This window comes from Cynara cardunculus (assembly GCF_001531365.2).
Source record: "Cynara cardunculus var. scolymus isolate 2C chromosome LG 13, CcrdV1, whole genome shotgun sequence".
NCBI lineage: Eukaryota > Viridiplantae > Streptophyta > Magnoliopsida > Asterales > Asteraceae > Cynara > Cynara cardunculus.
The window spans coordinates 38,411,543-38,431,150 of record NC_037540.1 but is presented as its reverse complement, the minus strand read 5'-3'; the positions used below and the strand labels follow the sequence as shown (position 1 = coordinate 38,431,150).

The 19,608-nt window shown below is 34.0% G+C and overlaps 1 protein-coding gene across 1 annotated transcript; it reads right to left on the bottom strand.

The window, feature by feature from the left end:
- Window positions 1-7,471: 7,471 nt before the first annotated feature.
- On the bottom strand, window positions 7,472-10,450 carry LOC112525165 (beta-glucuronosyltransferase GlcAT14A). Its single transcript, XM_025135159.1, has 4 exons — window positions 9,832-10,450; window positions 8,950-9,025; window positions 8,628-8,743; window positions 7,472-8,013 (listed from the first exon to the last, which is right to left on the bottom strand). Exons 1-4 carry the CDS (start codon window positions 10,448-10,450, stop codon window positions 7,502-7,504), a joined length of 1,323 nt encoding a protein of 440 aa, XP_024990927.1. The 3' UTR covers window positions 7,472-7,501.
- Window positions 10,451-19,608: the final 9,158 nt, after the last annotated feature.

The window sequence follows — 19,608 nt, the reverse complement described above, 5'->3', positions numbered from 1 at the left end:
TATACCCAGTGCATTAAATGAACATTTAATGCAGTAAGGTAGGGTTTAGAGTGTGTGTCAAGCCTTAAGAGGAAGGCTTGYCCTTTGCTACAGTGAATAGTACAAAAGCACTATTCTTGAGCAGACATCCTTGCCTAAAGTTGGTAGACAAAGAGTCGACTAATCGGCTACATACCGTACTAACTTTAGTAAGGGTATGGGTTTGTCCTTTGTGTGCAAAAGGACAAGACAACAACAATCGTGCTAAGCAAGCTTCCTTTGATCGCTGAATGTTGGAATAACCTGGAGGTCTCATCATCATTCGCTGAAGCTAGAGCAGTCTTCACACATTTRTATATAGGCTCGTAATCACTGAATACCGCTTCAGATCACGTACTCGCCAATCTCTAATCTTTAGTTTTAGTCTTCGACATTCGCTGAAGGTTCTTTGGTGTGAGTGTTGTCTTCTTGAAGTATTGTTTGTCTCTGAGATTTATAAAACAAGTTTCTCAGCGATCACTGAACATACTCAGTGTATGATCGCTGGAACTGAAAATACAGAAACAAAATTACATCGATAGATAAAAGGGATTATCATCAAATCACTAAGAGAGAGGATCAACAGAGTCCTTGAAGAATGGCAAGATATTCTCTTTTAGGCTCAATTTCTGCATATTGATTTTCAAAGAATCATTTGGTTTTTGTAAGCTCCATCTTCTCCAATGAGACAAAACAACATCATGAAAAAGTATGGAGAAAATGTCTTATTCAAGCTTTCATGTCACTGTCCATCTGGTTGAGTGCTACATGTCTCTTCCTTGTAGTTGTTACGACCATAATGCATTTAATGCAAACCATGCCCCATAAAATGCAAACCATCATGCATTAAATGTTAAGTAAGTCGGTTGTCCTTTTCGGATGACAAAAAAGGGAAAAGCATTTTTGAGTTGGTATGTCAAATTGGACCGGTGTCCTCATTGTCCCTTTAGGGGACACATATCTTCAGCAAGAACATCATCAGGTGATGATCCATCAGCTATGGACCTCTGGGAAAAGACATCATCAGCTGATGAGTAGGCCCATCTAGTAAGGAATCATTTGTTTGGCAGATCGATCATCCGAGGCTGAGAAGCATAAATTGATCAAGGGTAGGCTTCCATCTATATCTTCATCAGATGTTCAGCACTTATATGTTGATCTTGAATGATTATCATCATCTGATAGATACCATCTGATCATATGCTGATAGGAATGTTGTGTCAGCTGTTTAGCGGCAGATGATCTATCAACTAATATTTGCTTATCAGTTGATTTTTATCCATTAAAGTGCCTTAAATGGAACATGACCTCTTTTAATTGTGATGAACACCCTACCTAATTGCGAGATCTCATATGTGCAAGTATGCCAAACATCATCAATAGGATCCTAAATCTTTGGGTTCCACAAGAGGATCTTCCTCTTGAGGTCCATTTGCAAGACGTTTTTTATTAGTATACGTGTTGGGTACTTAACATGGTCATGTGTTCACATGCCAAGTGTAGAACACATGCCTATATCATGAATGCTAAAAAAAATCTTCATTTGCTACATTACAATATAATCATTTCATGCAAATATGCTAAAACATAATTTCAGAATATCTATGGACTCACTATGCATATGAGTTTACCTTATCATTTTAGTATGCAATTCGTATACTAAGATCTAGAAACTCTTGTTATTTCCCACGTTATCGTAATAATTGAGAAGCACAACCAAAAAGCCTCGATTTAGGAACAACATTTTAATTTACTGGTGATAAAACACACTATTGCATTCGAGCATTTTTGTTACAAGTTATTTAAAATCCTAAGAATATAATTGAATTTTATCAATTGACGGATAAAATAATTAGATACTCTTTCTGACAATGCGTCTAGTTATATTTCATGTATTCAAAAATTAAAATTGGCTTTGCTTCCCATATGTGGTGATGTTTTCTTCCACAGGCATAGTAGTCAGAGATTCGCAAGGCCAATTTTTAACCTTTAGATTAGATCTATAATCGGAACATCCATAATCACAAAACTGTCACGAAACTTCTCAATAATCACAAAATTGTCATCGTACAACTTTAGACCATCATTAGCTTATAAAGTTGATCAATGAACATAAATTAGTATTATTGGTCTCACAAAAAACCTTTGGTCTCACGTGAACCCAACCTTATATATATATATAGGGAGGGTTCAAACAAAATACATTCATTTTACAAGAACACGAGAACACCCTTTTACCATAAACAATCATATATGATACTAAATCAGAAACGTGGACGACTTTTGACAAAAACTAGGTTGTAGATCAAGTCGTCCTTACACCACTAAGTCCCCTCACATGTTCTATCACATGTGATAAATTTGTTATTAATGTGATACTGTAATTCATCAAGACCATCACATGTGATACTAAATCTCAGACGTAGATGACCTTTGGTGCGACCTAAATCGCAAGGCACGACATCCATACACCACCAAGTTCCCTCTAGTGTATTATCACATGTGATAAGGATGTTCTCGTAAAATGGAGGTGTTCTCATTTGTACCTCCACCTATATATATATATATATATATATATATGTGTGTGTGTGTGTGTGTGTGTGTTAGTTATATAATCAAAGTATTAGACTAGTGTTAGGGTAGTTTGGTAATTTCTATTATTCTATTCTAGTATAAATAAGTGTTTCATGTAACCTTTTTCATTCAATCAAATACAATTCAGTTTCTCATTTCAATAATAAACCCTAAAGGGGCGTTTGGTTCTCAGATTTCGAAGGAATCTGATAAATTTGAAATGTTGAATTTCATTAACCAAATTCAATTCCTTAGTTTGGTTCATTTTTTTTCACGAAAGGAATCTTTAAAATCTTACGAATTCCACAAATAAAGAAATTTAACATTCCTTAGCAACTACATGGGATTTGATGAAATAGAATTCTTTATCATAATACCAAATTTGCCCTTAACCCAATATACTCTAATCTCATAAAACCCAATATGACCATCGTCGACCATCTGAATCACCATCGACCATCGCCATCTGAATCACCGCCGACCATCGTTATCTGAACCATCGCCAACTACCACCGATCTGAACCACCGTTGATTTGAATCACCGTCGACCACTACAATCTGAACCATCGCCGGCCACCGCCAATCTGAACCACCATTGATCACCGCCATCTAAACCACCATGGACCACCACCGATCTGAACCATTGTCAACCATCACCATCTGAACCACCACGAACCACCATCGATCTGAACCACCGCCAACTACTACCATCTGAATCACCGCCAACCACCACCGGAACAACCAGCGTTCTGAACCACCCCCGATCTAAACAACATCCGACCACCGCCACCTAAAGCACCACAGACCACCACCGATCTAAACCACTACCGACCACAAGCGACTACCATCGATCTGAATCACCAACGGAAACCGTCGACCACCACCAATCTGAACCACCGTCGCCACCGATCTGAACCACCGTCCATCTGAACCACCGTTGACCACCTCCATTTGAACCATCACGCACCACCATAGATCTGAATCACTGCCGACCACCGCCATCTGAACCACTGTGAACCACCACCGATCTAAACCACCATTGATCTAGTTACGTTGTTTGGCATATGGTTATATTTGGGTTTGGGTATTTTATGGGGGTGTTTGGGATTGCTTATTTAGAGGGCTTTTTGACTTATTTCAGTCTGGTACCGGTGATAAGTTATTCTTAGTGTTTGGATTGGAAAAAAGAAAAATTGCTTATACCGGTGTCAAACCGGTAATAAGCAGTTTTTGATAAGTTAGTCTATTCTGACTTATCAAAATCAACTTTTACCGGTTTACCATTTTAACCCTGTTAATATCTTTTATACCTTATATCTCTTTATAACTCTCTATCGACTCTTCTCCAACATTGATAACTCTTCTTCTCCAACATTTTAACCCTGTTAATATCTTTTTGATAAGCTTTTTGGTTGTCAATGGCGACATGGAGCTGTTGCTTTTTTTTTTGGGCTTATACGCAGGACGTTTCCCATCGTCTCCTACAAAAATTCTACCATCACCTCCTCTATCCTCCATCAATCTCTTCATTCTGAAATCATCACCTGCTACATTTTTTCCTTTTTCCTTCTCATTCTTTTATGCTGTTTCTCAATTTTCATTGCTTTCTTTTTCTCCCAATTTCTTGATTGATTCCCTCTTCAATCTCGCCTCACACCACTATCTCCAACCCACATCACTGTCTCCAACCCCCTTCCACCTCCATTCCCTTCGCATCGCTTCTCTCCACAACACACACCCACCCCCACGCCCACATCTAAAACCCTAAATATGGTGGTTATTTGTTTGATTGTTGATTGAAGTTGTTGTGCAAACTCTTTGTTGGGTATATCCAGTGAGTTCTATTGATTGGGTTTTTTTTGTTTTTGTTTATTTGGATCAGATTTATTATTTTTGTCATAAATTATTAATGGTATTGGTACAAATGTTTGTTAATTACGTTAGTTTTTTGGTTATAAATTATTAATTTTATTGATATAAATTTTTGTTAAAAATGTTATTTTAAATGATAAAAAATAAAGTTTTACATGTTAAAAAATCAAATAAGTTAATAAGCAATCTCAAACACTTTCATAAGTCAATAATATAAAACACTGTCCTTTTTGGTCATTTTACATACATAATCAAAATTTGCCAAACACTGAAAAACAACTTATCAGCTTATTACTTTTTGATACCGCTATAAGCTAATCCAAACACTTTTTACAAAACTCCGGTTTGATACCACATAAGTTAATAAGCACTTATAACCAAAAGCATAAGTTGTTTTAAATAAGCAATCACAAACACCCCCTATATTGTTTTACATATTAAATCATTATTTTATTAAAGTATTTTTAGTTTTAAAAAAAATTAAAATTTTCAAAAAAGGGCATTCTAATCATTTACCAATATTTCATTCCAATTTCAAAACTACATTCTGTAAATCAAACAGATAGATTCCAATCCCTTAAAAGATTTCATTCCAATGTCTGCCAACCAAACAGGTGATCAAACATGACAACATTTCATTCCAATTTCTTCAAAGTCATATTTCTTTAACAAAATCTATTACATCCAAAAAACATTCTGCAAACCAAACGCAACCTAAATATAAAATGGAATTGTAGTGATTGAATGAAAATGGTTACATGGAACACCTATCTATACTAGACTAGAACAATAGAAATTACCAAACTACCTTAACACTAGTCTAATACTCTAATAATATGTATAAAGTCGGGTTCAGATGAGAACAGTGACCAAATAATAGAACACGGTAACGGTCAAATCATATGTGATTCTTGTAAACTTGCATGCGACCAATTCGCCTGCACAACTCTTGTTTTGAGCGGGCTCTGTAATCGCATTTGATTTCAACAGAAAATAACATTTGATTTGGTCATTCTTGTGTTTTTTTACATTGTTCTTGTTTAAACCTCCTTATGTGTGTGTGTAGCGTGAATCAGCCATTTCCTTTGCTTCCTCGATCAAACACCATGGCACTGCACTGATATTTCGTTTGCATTACGCCTTTTTGAATTATGCATTTAGTAAGTACCAAAAGTTTTTATTTTATGGAATATAAAAGCATCATCGTCGAGTTTATCATGAATTTGTGATTGTATAATTATTGGATTGAAAAGTATTAGACTCAAATTGCATAAACCGCACCAAACTGCACTGCATTTTGCAGTGCGGTTTTTGCGATTTGAGGCATATGCCCTGCAGTGTGGGAAAATCTTCAAACCACATATGCGGTGCAGTTTGCCGTTTGACCCTAAACCGCACCAAACCGCACAGCAAGCATTCTAAGATTGATGGTTCTTAAAAAATATGCTTTAACCCTTAAAGTTTAAAATGGAGATGAAAAAGTTATCATGGGGTGGCATAGAAACCTAAGTGATTTATATTGATTTACATAAAGTGTTACTCTCAATAGTCAAATATTGTGACGCCAAATTATGTCAATCTATATCTTAAAGGTATATCATAACATGTGTTTGAAGGTGGAAGAGATCGATGATGCTATATAAAAATAACATGGTATATAATATTAATTTAGGAAAAATTATGATTTTGTGTCTAGGAATATTAGGAAAAACAGTTTTATATGAATTATTAGTATTTCTTAAATTCAATGTTATTTCTAAGGGAAAATTGCATCAAAATGGAACTAACTTTCACCTTATTCCTATTTTGGGGAACCAACTTTTAAAATTTTTATTTAAGGGTCTCTATCAAACTTTTTGTTTATTTAAGGGTCTGGTTGACCTGTTGAACATGTAACAGGTAATTTAATATGACTTGGAAGAAAATTATTTAAACAAATATTATGTAGAGATTATTTTGACAAAGTATCATTATAATTAAAACAAATCAAAATGAAGTCCGCTTCACGTCTCCTACCTCAGTCGCAATCTTGCCCCTTCCTCTTCCTTCAATCGTCGTCGTCCCATAGCCTCCTGCCACTGTAGCTTTTTGCCCTCTCCAACAGCCGTTGCCCCTCCCTCTTCCTTCAATCGCAGTCGTCCCATAGCCTCCTGCCGCTGTAGCTTTCTGCCTTCTCCGACAGCCGCTGCCCTCTCCGCATTTTATATTTAATATTTATTTTTTATTGCATCAATTAATTTTTTCTATTAAAAAAACGAGATTTGGAAACATCTTTCAATTTGATATTTGATTTTTTTTTATTTAAAAAACGAGATTTGGAACGAAAAATAGATTTTATTGCATTAATTTTTGAAAAAAAAAACGAATTTTAGTTAATTTTATATAATTATTTTGCAATTTTAAAATATGACGTGAATTTAAAATAAAAAATTAATATGACGTGGAATATCTTAGTTGGTAAAAGGTCTGGATTATGTCAGCATTAACAAGTTAACAAGTCAACCAGACCCTTAAATAAACAAAAAGTTTGATAGAGACCTCTAAATGAAGATTTTAAAAGTTGGTTCCCCAAAATAGAAATACGGTGAAAGTTTGTTCCATTTTAATGCAATTTTCCCTATTTCTAATGATAAAAACAATATATTGAAAAAATAATACTTATTAAGAGCCTCTTTTTTTTACTTCTCATCCAGGGCTTATAAAATATCAGAAACGGACCCGGTCGGAATGGACAAAAGGGAACACAAATAAAACATAGTTGACATTTTAAGTTCTCGGTTTTAAATCGAGATGCACACTGAGAGCATCACACGGACACGTTACCAGTATTTGTAAAAATGACATCTTTTTTTTCCTTTCGTTACTCCATCCACCCCCAAACCCTACATCTTTTAGTAGAATATACGAGACTTGTATTAACTTTACATTTTGAAAATTTTCTTTCATTTTAACAGAAAAAAACCGTAAAACGTCAGCTTTTGATCTATGAAACCAATGTACACTTGTGTAGAATCTAACTCATCTTCTGGTTATACCTTCATGAGGGACACCTTTTGCTTTGAAAATCTTCCGACAAAAGCTGTTCAAACAGGTCATTCAACCTCGTTGCACCTGGGCCCGGCATGAAAACCGAATCATCACCACGAACCGAACAAGGGTCTGACCCATGGTCCGAGCCGCCAACGCACCATGCACCACGAGCAAACCGATGAGTACGGCCCAGAAGTTCTTGATCGATCTTGTCCAGAACCACATCGTCTTTCGCAAACTTCCTAGCAAACGGTGCGCTGCTATTGACCATTTTTTCAAAGTCTTTGATCGTCAAGTAACGTGGGTGCTGCTTCGGAGGATAGTCCCATGCGATATAATGAAGATCGTGGCTAATTGCGGTGTTAGTGAACTCCTCGGTGTTGCAAATAACGGTGTGAAAGTAGCCTTCTGGGGAGGATACAAAGTTCGTGTAGTACATTAATATGGTCCTCGGAAGATTGTCCCATCCCCATATACAATATTCCACGAAAGATCGTGTTAGCATTCCCCATGCTGAGCCTGTAAACAATATATCCAACTAATTAAACCAAACCAAACCAAATGAGTCTAGTTTATCCCACTTGAAGGTGGGGTCGGAAGTAAGATGTATGCAAACCTAACCTATACCATAAAGAGTAGATCGGTTGTTTATGTATATATGCAACTAACCAAGATAAACTCGGTATACCCCACCTGGAGGTGGAGTCTTGGAGTGGGATGTACATGGACCTGACCGCTACCTCAAAGAATAGAACGGTTGTTTCCATACATATACAACTAATTAAACTAAACCAAATGAGCCCAGTATATCCCAACTGTTGGATGAGTCTTGGGTGGGATGCAGGCAGACCTAACCTCAACCCAAAAGTAAGAGCGGTTGTTTCCACACATATACAACTAATTAAACCAAACCAAAACAAGCCCAATATATCCCACATAGAGGTGCAGTCTGAAGATGGGATGTATGTAAACCTGACCTCTACTATTTGGGAGTAGAGTGGTTGTTTCTGTACATATATACCTAATAACGTAGTGAAAAATGGTAAGTGGTCGCCGCATAGATGGTTTGACCTAAGAAGTCAAAATGAACTTAGCAACCTAAGCCTATTTATACCCGAAATTAGATGTCTTACCGGTAAACAATTTGAAGGACGTAGGAAGAGACCTACGTTGTGAAGTGATTGCAAGATCTGATTTCTTGGACAAATAAAGACCTGGGTCGACGATAATGGGCTTCGCCCTCTGGTTCCTGCAAAAACAAGCATATACAATTATCATTGTCTTTTCACAAGCCGGGGGGGTCCTTATGAAAACAACTACTTTACTCTTTGGGGTAAAGGACAGGTCTGCATACATCTCACTCCACTGACCCCACCTCCACCTCCAGGTGGGATATACCGGCCCCGCAAGAAAAGAGATTATACCAAAGCAAAAGCATATCAGGTATCTACTTACAATTTCCATCCTGTAAGCTTCGTATGTTCGATGAAGTTGAGTGTTCTTGACAAATTAGAGAAAACATGAAGCAAATCTGCACGATCAAAAACATTAAATAAGTACACAATTTATTTAAATTGGCAAAGAAGGGGGATTTGACTCGGGTCAAGGACAGACAGGATACAAGACGACTGTTTATCGAATATCTAAAGAAAACCGATTCGAATAGGATGCCACCGTTCAGGGGCGAGTCTTAGGGAAATCAGTAAAGTTTAACAGATCAAGTTACAAAAACAACCCTTTTTGCATACTGCAAGGGAAAGATTCCGTTCACTGTCCTCCTAACTGTCATGAAGCTAAGGACCACTGATGCATCGGCGTATCTTCTTTCACAGTTTATCAATGCTTTCACTTTATCACTCACCCAAGAGTACGTAACATTCAAGTGACACACTTCTCACAAGCAGGGGGTCTTCACGGAAATAGACGCTCTATTGTTTGAGGCAGGGATCAGGTCTGTGTACACCTTACCCCCAAACCCCACCTCCGGTTCGTGGGATATATTGGGTTCGTCTGGTTTGGTTTTAAACAGTCGATATGCCTAAGCTCATGTAGCATATTAGCCAAGGGAAGATATGGTAAGTTATATTAGTGGTTTTATCACCATCACATTGCCTCTCCGAATAGTTCTATGTACTATAAAGCCATGTTTGGCAACCATAAGCTAGCTTATTTTTGAGCTTATTGAAAAAGTCTCGTTTAATTAGCCATTAAGTTACCTTATAAGCCAGCTTATTGAGAAGCTACTTCAATGTGATAATACAGCATCAATAAGAAAGCAAGTTATGAGTTGAATGACAATAAACCAAACAACTAACGATAAGAAAGTTTCGAACTCACCATCTTGTGTCACAAGCGGATAATCCGAAGCACTGAGATTAATAAACCAATCCCAATTCGAGCTCTCCTTCAACAAAATCGCGATTGCTTGAAGGGTCGTTGCAATCATTGTTGGACCCTTATAAGTCACCAAATTAGACTGAGCCATCACCCTAACATTCTCGACTTCAGAAAACGTCGGATCGTTCTTAACAGCCATCGTTAACTCCATCCTTTCTCGAGGTGGAGCTTCAAGATCCATATGCAAAATGTACTGATTTCTTGGATGATAAACAGCTTGCAAAGTTCTCATCATTCTTTTGCTATCACCCTTTGTACCCGAAATAAGGTAGGCCAATCTAGGAGCTTTTTCTTTAGGGAATTCACTGGGTTTCTCTATATTCATCTCAACAAAATACCCACCAGAATCATCTGATTTTGCAAAAGAAGCATCATCTAAATGGGATGAATCTTGATTGTAGGATGATGATGAATAAACCCCAAAAAGGGCAGCTGAAATTAGAGTAATCCAAACAAGCAAACTCACAAAAAAGGGGATTAACCACTTTCTATCACTATTGTATATCCTCCCTGAATAAATATTAGCATGTTTCTTGAAATTCTTACCAAAGATTGACATCTAGGGCTTCAAATTGACGAAAGATTCGATCTTTTTGAATCGAAAACACATCAAACCCTTGAATACCCCCAAAATCAAACACACCCAAGTGCCAGAAAACAAGAAAGATCAATCTTTTGCGATAGAAAATCAAAAACGATGAACCTGTTGTGAAGAAATGAGTTGAATTCGAGTTGACTGAAGAATCTTTGACCTTCGGACAAGGGTTTTCAATCGATTGCGAAATGAACAGAGTTTGAAAGATTGGTTGAGTTTCAGTGGGCGAAAAGAAAAGGGGGAATGGTGGGTGGGAGATAATTTATAAGTAAATGGGAGTAGATGATTGCTTCGATTGAGGTGGAAGGGACAGTGGAGAACAACATCAAGAAGCCTTCATCTTTATAAAAACTATTTTGAGTTGAACATTGGTATGGAGTAAGGCATAAGTTGAAATTAAAATAGACTTAACTTGTAGATTAAGGCGTTCAAATTGACTAATGACCCCTACATTGTGTTTTGTGTTCAATCGGGTTTAAACCCAACAATGGCATGAAACCGAAAGACTGTGGAAATCGGGAATCGGACAATGAACTTTGACTAGAATTTTGGACTTGTTTTAGGGTTTGATTAAGATATACTACTTACATAAATGACGTCGTTTTGTTAAGTAAAAAAGGAACGGAAACTAAATTGATAGTGAAATATAGGTATTGGATCATTTCAAGAACTGGGTTTTTTGTTACTATTTAAAAGGAGTATCAGGTAAGACATTTCAGTTTTAATACAGTTATAGTTTAATTTATCGGTTTTAGGATTTCATACCAAATTTTGCACATTATAACTTATAAGAATAAAATAAATCATTCAAACATGTCATTTAATGCAACTTAATGACATTTGAACATAATTAAATTCATTTTTAAAATAAGAATATTCATTTGAAAAATAACACGTCACCAAATATAAGATATTAATGTTAAAGAGTAACGGGTGTCATCATGTCTTAATATAGCCAACTAGTCATATACACTCGATTCTCTTTTAAACTTATCCCTATGTATGATTATGAGATGTTTGGGATTGCTTATGAAAACTGCTTATTGACTTATTTCGGTATGATATTGATATTAAACTATTTTTAGTGTTTGGATGGAGGGAAAAGAAAAATGTGTATATCGGTGTCGAATCGCTAATAAAGAGTTTTTGATAAGTTACTTCCCTTTAACTTATGAGATTCAGCTTATTAGGTTTGAAAACCAATTTACCTTTTTCACCCTCATACGCTTCCTTCCTTTAACCAAAAACTCTCTAATACGTCTCCTTCCTCAAGCAACCAATTCATCAAGGGACCTTTGACCATTCCTCTGAAATCGAACCAGTTCTAGAAATTGAACCAGATTTCTTGCTGTGATTTCTTCTCCATCAATAGAAATCGCTCGAGACCTTCATCTACAGAAATTGAATCACACCTTCGATCGAAACCTTCTACCAGTTCCTACAGAAATCGAAAAGGGTTTAGGGTTCTTCCTTCAGGGTTACTTTCTGAAAAGGGTTTAGGGTTCTCCCTTCAGTAAGCGACCTTCGAACACATTTCCTCCTTTTTCATGTCTTTTTTGGTCATTTTACATGTATAAGCAAAATTTATCAAACAACTTATCAGCTTATTATGTTTTGGTACCGCTATAAGTTAATCCAAATTTATCAAACACTAAAAACAACTTATCAGCTTATTATGTTTTGATACCTTCGAACACATTTCCTCCTTAAGTTGCTTAAATAAGCAATCCCAAACACCCTCTGTATACGCACATACAAATAAATTATTTATGGGTTTTTTCTATTAATTGAGTCCAAAATACTACAACTTTAACATTTGGCTTTTTTCTAAAAAAATACATAAAATTTTTGGCTTGTAATTTTACAATTACATACAACCAATAAGCTTTAACTACAAATACTCTAAATTTTGTTTATTATAATATAATTTAATATCCAACCATTATTAATTAAATATTAAAATTAAAAACAAACATTATTCAATAATTAAATAAACAAATCTTTTAAACTCATTAGAAAATAAAAATAAACGCGCAAATAAAAAATTATTGAGATTCCGTCTTCAATCACATCGTTGGCCATAAAGCAATCATACCCAACAACCAATTTTCACAAATTCAAATGTCTACTAATTAATTAACACCAATATTAATCAACACTCCCACCACTTTCAATTACTCTTTTTTATATCGGTTTCATATTCATCATAATCAGATAAACGTATATTTAAAATTAAACAGGATGAATAATATCTGAAATTAACTCTTAGATCTTTTATTTAGGGTTAAATGCATGAAATAGCAACTTACTTTCATAATTTTTCTTATTATAGCATTCTGCTTTTGTTTTTCTTTATTACAACAATGTACTTTCAAATTATTTTTTATTAAGGCATCGTACTTTAAAAAATCTACCCATTATAGCAATGGGTAACCTGTTACCTTTTAAACCGGTTAACCCTTTGACTTTTTTTTGTGGCTTTAATGAGGTGATGTGGATGGCACATCATTTTGATGACTTAATTAAAATAAAAATAAAAACATATTTCAAATTATTATTAGTGATTTTTATTTTCCATTACTATGATTTAAAAAAACATTTAATTTTTTTGACTTTTTCTTATTAAGTTGCATGTAAATTAAATATTCTATAGTAAAATATTTCTTAAATAAATATGCTACATTATTTTCGAGATACTTTTTTTAATAAAAAAGTTACACTTATTATTTTATGTTGTTAAAAAAATACATATCTTTTAAAGTTCTCTCTAAAATGTTTACGAAATAAATTGTGTTCAACAATTTTTTAATTTTGTTATATTAATAAATAATTCAAAAAAATCTAATTAATTTAATATATTTATAAGTTTTTGAACAAATATGATATATTCTTTAAAATATAATTTTTTTGGGTAAAAAAAACAATTCTTATTTTATTTTTTCGAAAAACACATTTTTTGAAAAATATTAACGAGATAAGTTGTCTTATACAAGTTTTATTAATATTGGTGTATTAATGAATAATTTAGAATTTTTTTAATTCAATTAATATATTTATTAAATAACATGTAAAATATATAAATATTAAAATTAGATGTATATTATTTAATAAGAACTAGTAGATGTTATAATAAAATAATTTTGAAAATACAATGTTGTAATAAGATAATCACGTACATATGGACAATGAGGTGGCATGGAAACCTGGTACAATGAGTAAATTTAAATCAAAAGGTTACCTAATGCTATAATAAGTAAGTTTTTCAAAGTACAATGTTCTAATAAAAAATAGTTTGAAAGTACATTGTTGTAATAAGAAAAACTGGAAGTACAATGCTATAATAAAGAAATTTATGAAAGTAGATTGCTATTTTGTGCATTTTACCCTTTTATTTATCAATAATGTACCTCTGTATCAGCCACACCAATACACCAAAGGCAATAAAATTTATAGTTTTATATTGAGTTGTGTTTCGTTGTTTTAGAACTTGAAAATATATTAACCTAACCCAAATAACTATTTTTTTTGTTTAATAAACCTACCGCAAAACCGAAAAAACATATATATAAGTTGATATATTGTTTTAAATGCATGATCTTCTAACAGATTTAAGACTAAACCGTATAAAATATGCATTTTATTTTACGATGCGGTATTTTGTTGTTTGAGGCATCCATGGTGTGATTTGTGGTTGGGAAAAATGTTCAAACCACACATGCGGTTTAGTTCGTGGTTTTGGCTATAAGTTGCAGCGTACCGGGAATACACCTAATAAATATAAAGAAAATGACTTAAAAAAACTTTTTATAAAATGCAGTTTAAATTAATAGACCTTTTCAGACGGTAAACGTTTCTTTGAACATGGAACATTGAGCTTAAAAGGCAGAGGTCGAATTTATTTCTCTCGATACATAGAGTCGTGTTTTATAGAATTTATGAGAATTGAAATGGTAGGTCGGCGGTAGTGTTGTGTGGCTTCAACTGAAGCCACGATCGTGTTGATTCATCAAATCTATGATATAAATAGAGAGATGATGTCATTTATAAAAAAAAGCCCTCAAAATCTTACAAAAATTTATAAGAAACAGTGAGACGTTGACAACAGTGACGGACCCAGAATTTTTTTTAAACGGTGGCACCATTTGAACATAAGAAAAAAAATATAGAAATTTTTTTTCAAATTGTGACACTGTTTGACTATAAGAAACAAATATAAGAATTTTTTTTCAAACGGTGGCACTATTTGACTAAGAAAATGACACTAACATGATTTGGACTTGGGTGTGGGGTGGAATAAAAAGCTTGCAAACCAACTTTACCAAATAAAACTTGTTCTCATTGTAGTTTCAAAATACATACGGTGGCACACAAGAAATTAATACGGTTCCACCGTTCACGAAACCTTAATTTTTTACCCTTCGGCGGAAAAACGATACGGTGGCACGTGCCACCCATGGCACTTAACTAGGTCCGCCTATGGTTGACAAATAAGCCATCATGGTCGTGTTTGGCCAATAGCTTGAGGCACATTTCTACGATGATTTTGAATCGAATGCAAGTATTTATGGTCAATATTGAGTCCATAGTAGTTTGATGTAGCAGTCGTAAGCCACTAACGGCTCTGGGGCCAACGATTTAGGTTGTCATCATTTGTAATGGGTGGAAGTTCGTTCTTTTATAAAATCCAAAATTATATGTGGGAGTTTTAAGAGGTATTAACGGCTGATTTTTACACCTTGAGATGGGTGATGTACTAACATATCTCATTATTTACAAAAAAAAATGAATCAGGTCGTGTCAATAGCATCAAGTCATAATCGTGTTGTGAATCACGGTTGCACGTGGGGTGGGGCGAACTAAGTTCACATTGTAGAGAACCAGGTCGTGTCATTACAACAAAATCATATTATAGGACGTAAAAAATGTCTAAGTGTAGGTATTTAGTTTATATGACCAAACAATTGTACGTCATATGTAAAAACGTTGCAAAAAGTTTTTAGGACCATTTTTGATGTTTTAACAAAAATATAATTCAAAAATGTCTTAAAAACTTGTTAAAACATTCATAAACTTGTTGCGACTTTTTCACGTAGATCATATAATTGTTTGATCCTATAAACTTAAATGTTACAGAACGATTTATTATACTAATAAACCAGAGTTGTTAGTGTGTTACTGTTACGTATTGGACTATTGGGCCGATGCCAGTTGGAGTGTTGGGCCACAACGTGTTGGGCTAAGTTTATACGTAGGTTGGGTCGGATCATGACGTTGACCCGATCCATATGTTTATGATTCTCTAAAGCCTACAACTAGACAAGTATTTAAACTTCTCTTTTGGCCCTAGTTAACAATTTAATTTTATGAACAATAAATTTTGGTTTTGATTTAAATTAGAGTAAATTATTAATTTGGTCAGATAAAAATAACATTTTTTGTCGCTACAGTTTTGTAATTATAAAATGATCATCATGGTTTGCAAAAACGTTTGCATTTGGTTCATTCCTTTAATGACCGTTAGAAAATTCCGTTATATAAAGGGCATTTTTGTTAATTTTATCAATTTTTTGGCATTTACACAGTAAAAATTGATTTTATGATCTGGTCCTTGTGGTTTTTGATTGAGTAAATGATAAAAGAAATCGATAAAAAGACGAAAATAACCTTCATTTAACAGAATCTTTTAACGGTGAGAGGGATCAAATTCTGACGTTTTTACAAACCATGATGACCATCTTATGATTTTGAAACTATGACAAACTACAGGGACCAAATTTGTAGTTTATTTAAGTTTCCTGAAGCTACTTTTTAACAACCATACTAAAAATAGAGAGAGAAAAAGAGATAATCTAGAAATATTCAAATTTGGAGAATTTTCTATAACTTAGGTGCCATTTACCAAACGTTTTGCTTACCAATTCACTTTACTTTACCGGATGAATATGACAATGACTAAAAATCTTACCCGGTTAGAGCAAAAGTAAGAATCGAGAGTCTTACCTGGTAAGTGAGGACGAGTACTCTTACCATGGTTAGCACTTATCGGGATAAATTGTTGCATACGATGCGTCTTAGTGAATAAAATCTTACACGATAAGGCGATAGTGTTGAATTTTATTGGTAAGTGCTTACCGGGTAAGTGTTTAGGTAAACAGCCCCTAAATATTGAGAAGAGATATATTATTCTGATTGTCTTTACCAATAAGGTTGAATGTGTTATATATTTTTATAAAGTTTAAAAAAAAATACATTTGGATGATAAGTTTATTTAAGTATTTTAATAAATGTAAATAACGTGGAAAATACTAAAATAAAATAGTTGCTGGAATTGGATTTAATTTTTTTATTTTTTTTATTTTTAATACTTTATTTTAGAAAAACTATAACATGGGGATGTTGTAAAATAATATTTTGGCAACCATTTCAAGTATTCGAGCTTTTGAAATTTATGTAAAGGCTCGTAAACTTTATGAAGTTACGTTTTGGCCGTGAATTTAAGATTTTGTGACATTTTAGTCACTATTTAACTGCAAAATGTATAAAATTTATGTTTCTGCCAAGATAATTTATCTTTAATTGAGTACAATGTATTTTTTTTAATCGTTTCTAATTTCTAGAATACATATTATGGATGTAATTTGGAATATATTGTGGAATTTTTATATGATGATACGAAATGGTCGATCTGAATGATGGATGGGGAAAGTTTTCGATGTTGTCAGTTTGAAGAAACTTGTAATGAAACGGAGGAAATAAGATGATTAAATACAGAGTAAACTATATTTTTGGTCAATGTGGTTTGTTAACAATAATCACTTTTGTTTTTCTGTTTTTGAAATTACGGTTTTCATCCCTATGAATGGTGATTAATTGATAGTTTGCCTTTCAAGCTAATCTGTTAGTAGTTTACCGTTAAGTATGATGAACTAAAACAACAATCGAATGGTTAAGATTTGTTGAGATGCTCAATAGATTATTATCGATGGTGTAAAGTAATATCAGTGTCAAGATACTCAAAAGATTATTATCGTTAACACGCAGACATTCTTAAAATATGAGGAGGCTCGATATAAGTTAAGCATGAAGATAGACGTCTTCTTTCGTTTTTGGACATCGAGTAAAACCAAGTTCATGGGTTTATTATCTTGAATCTGAACAGATTCATAAGATCTTTTTTTTTACCTCCCTATACCCTTTTATGTGGCTAAAAAAGGGTAAAAAGAAAAGAGATGACATGATCTCTCTCATTTTTGCTAAACAGTGAGCCTTTAGTTGATGTTCTATGACGGGTTATTTGATATAACTTGTTATGGAACCTCAACTAAAGGCTTCGAATAAAACTTATGCATACTTCTCATATTTGGCAAGACTTGAACTACTATAAGAGGTTGTTTGGCAATTGTTGAATGATTTGGTACATAATAATTAAGTGGTCAGAATCATTAAGAGGCTCTCATGATATAATGCAAAATGAAATATAATTGTTCGGTAATTATGTACAATGAAATTAGGGCTCTTAATGGTTATGAGAGATCCAGAATACAAAATCATTCAGAGAGTTTTAGAACCATTAAGAGACAAACTTTTTTTTTGCCAAACAAGATTCACTTCTTAACGATTCAGAGGTTGCCTCTTAATTGAACTATTAAGAGGTAAACAAACAACCCCTAAGAAAGTGGGGTTATCGAGCATCGTTGGACATGTCATTAGTATGTTCTCTTGATCCACTTCATATCCTCATAAAAACAAATTTTTGTGTCCAACCTGTCTTTATTTTGCAAGTTCAGTTATGTCTGTAAACAGATGTCATATACATGGATAAAACAGTTAAAACTTTCACTGTTTTTATCATTAAATAAAATAGAATTTGGAAGGTGTGAATTAAATATGTTTAGGTATTGAATTTATGTCTTGGTCATAATGCATGTGATGAAGACCTCAAGTGTACAACTTGAATTGTAACATGTTCTTGGTGTCTTTCTCTATCACCATGGTTGTAGCATTTAATGTCATTCCCCCTTTTCTATCCAATTTGGTAATACCCTTTTATTATTTTAATCGTTTTTATTTAATTAATAATAAAACGAACGAGTACAGATATATATATTTCATCGAGCTCGATTTTTTGGAAGGACAAAGAATGTGCAAATTGTTTTCATGTATCTTTCGTTTTATAAGAACAGACGATGATAGTTATATATTAGACCAAATTAAAATGTTATATTTTTTGACAGGTTATTAGACGTTTATAATTTTTCAATTTGCCAGATAAATAAATAAAAAGATTTATCGATCAGACACTTATACTTTATCACATAATTTTTGTTTAGTTTTAATGTTGGGGCAGGTTTTGTAATCCCCGACTCCGACCCCGGTATTTAGTAACATCCCTCGGCCCCCTGCAGGTACGGTAATTAACATTTCGTCCCCGGTCAAACTCCTGTCAAACCCCATGAACAATATCTGTTAGTTTGAGTCTACCAGGGATCCTCGGCCCTAGCCCCAACCCCGGTTTAAGTAATAGCCCCCGGCCCTGGTTTGAGTCTATCAGATATCCCCGGCCCTGGGACCCGTTTTAGCGGGAAATCCTCATCCCTATTTGGATCGGATAAGTCGGGTTCCCCACTGGGTCGGGACAAATCATCGTCCTTAAAAAAAGGTAATGTTATAAGTGGTTAGACATTGATTATTAAAGAATACATATTCAATGAATGGATATTTTTGTTATATAATTCCACTCAAAAGTCATACAAGTTCAACTACATTTTCATTTATTTTATTAATATTTTGAAATTTTCAAGCAAAAATCTAAGGGAAAATGTGTGGTTATTAATAAAATATTTCTAAAAACAATACTAAAACATAATAAGTCAAAATAGATGTAACAAATATTTAATAAAAAGACAGTCTGATCATTTTTTATTTGTTAAAGAATAAAAAAACAAATTTTCGATGAGTCAATCATAACCCCCTCCTCTTCCCTCGTATGACTGCCAACGCCATCCCCGTTTGATCTCTGCCCCCAACTATATTCCTTCGCTAACTGCACCCTCATCGAGGCCCAGCTCCAGTGAACTCCAACCACTAGTCCACGACTTTTATTGTCCTTGTGTCGACTACAT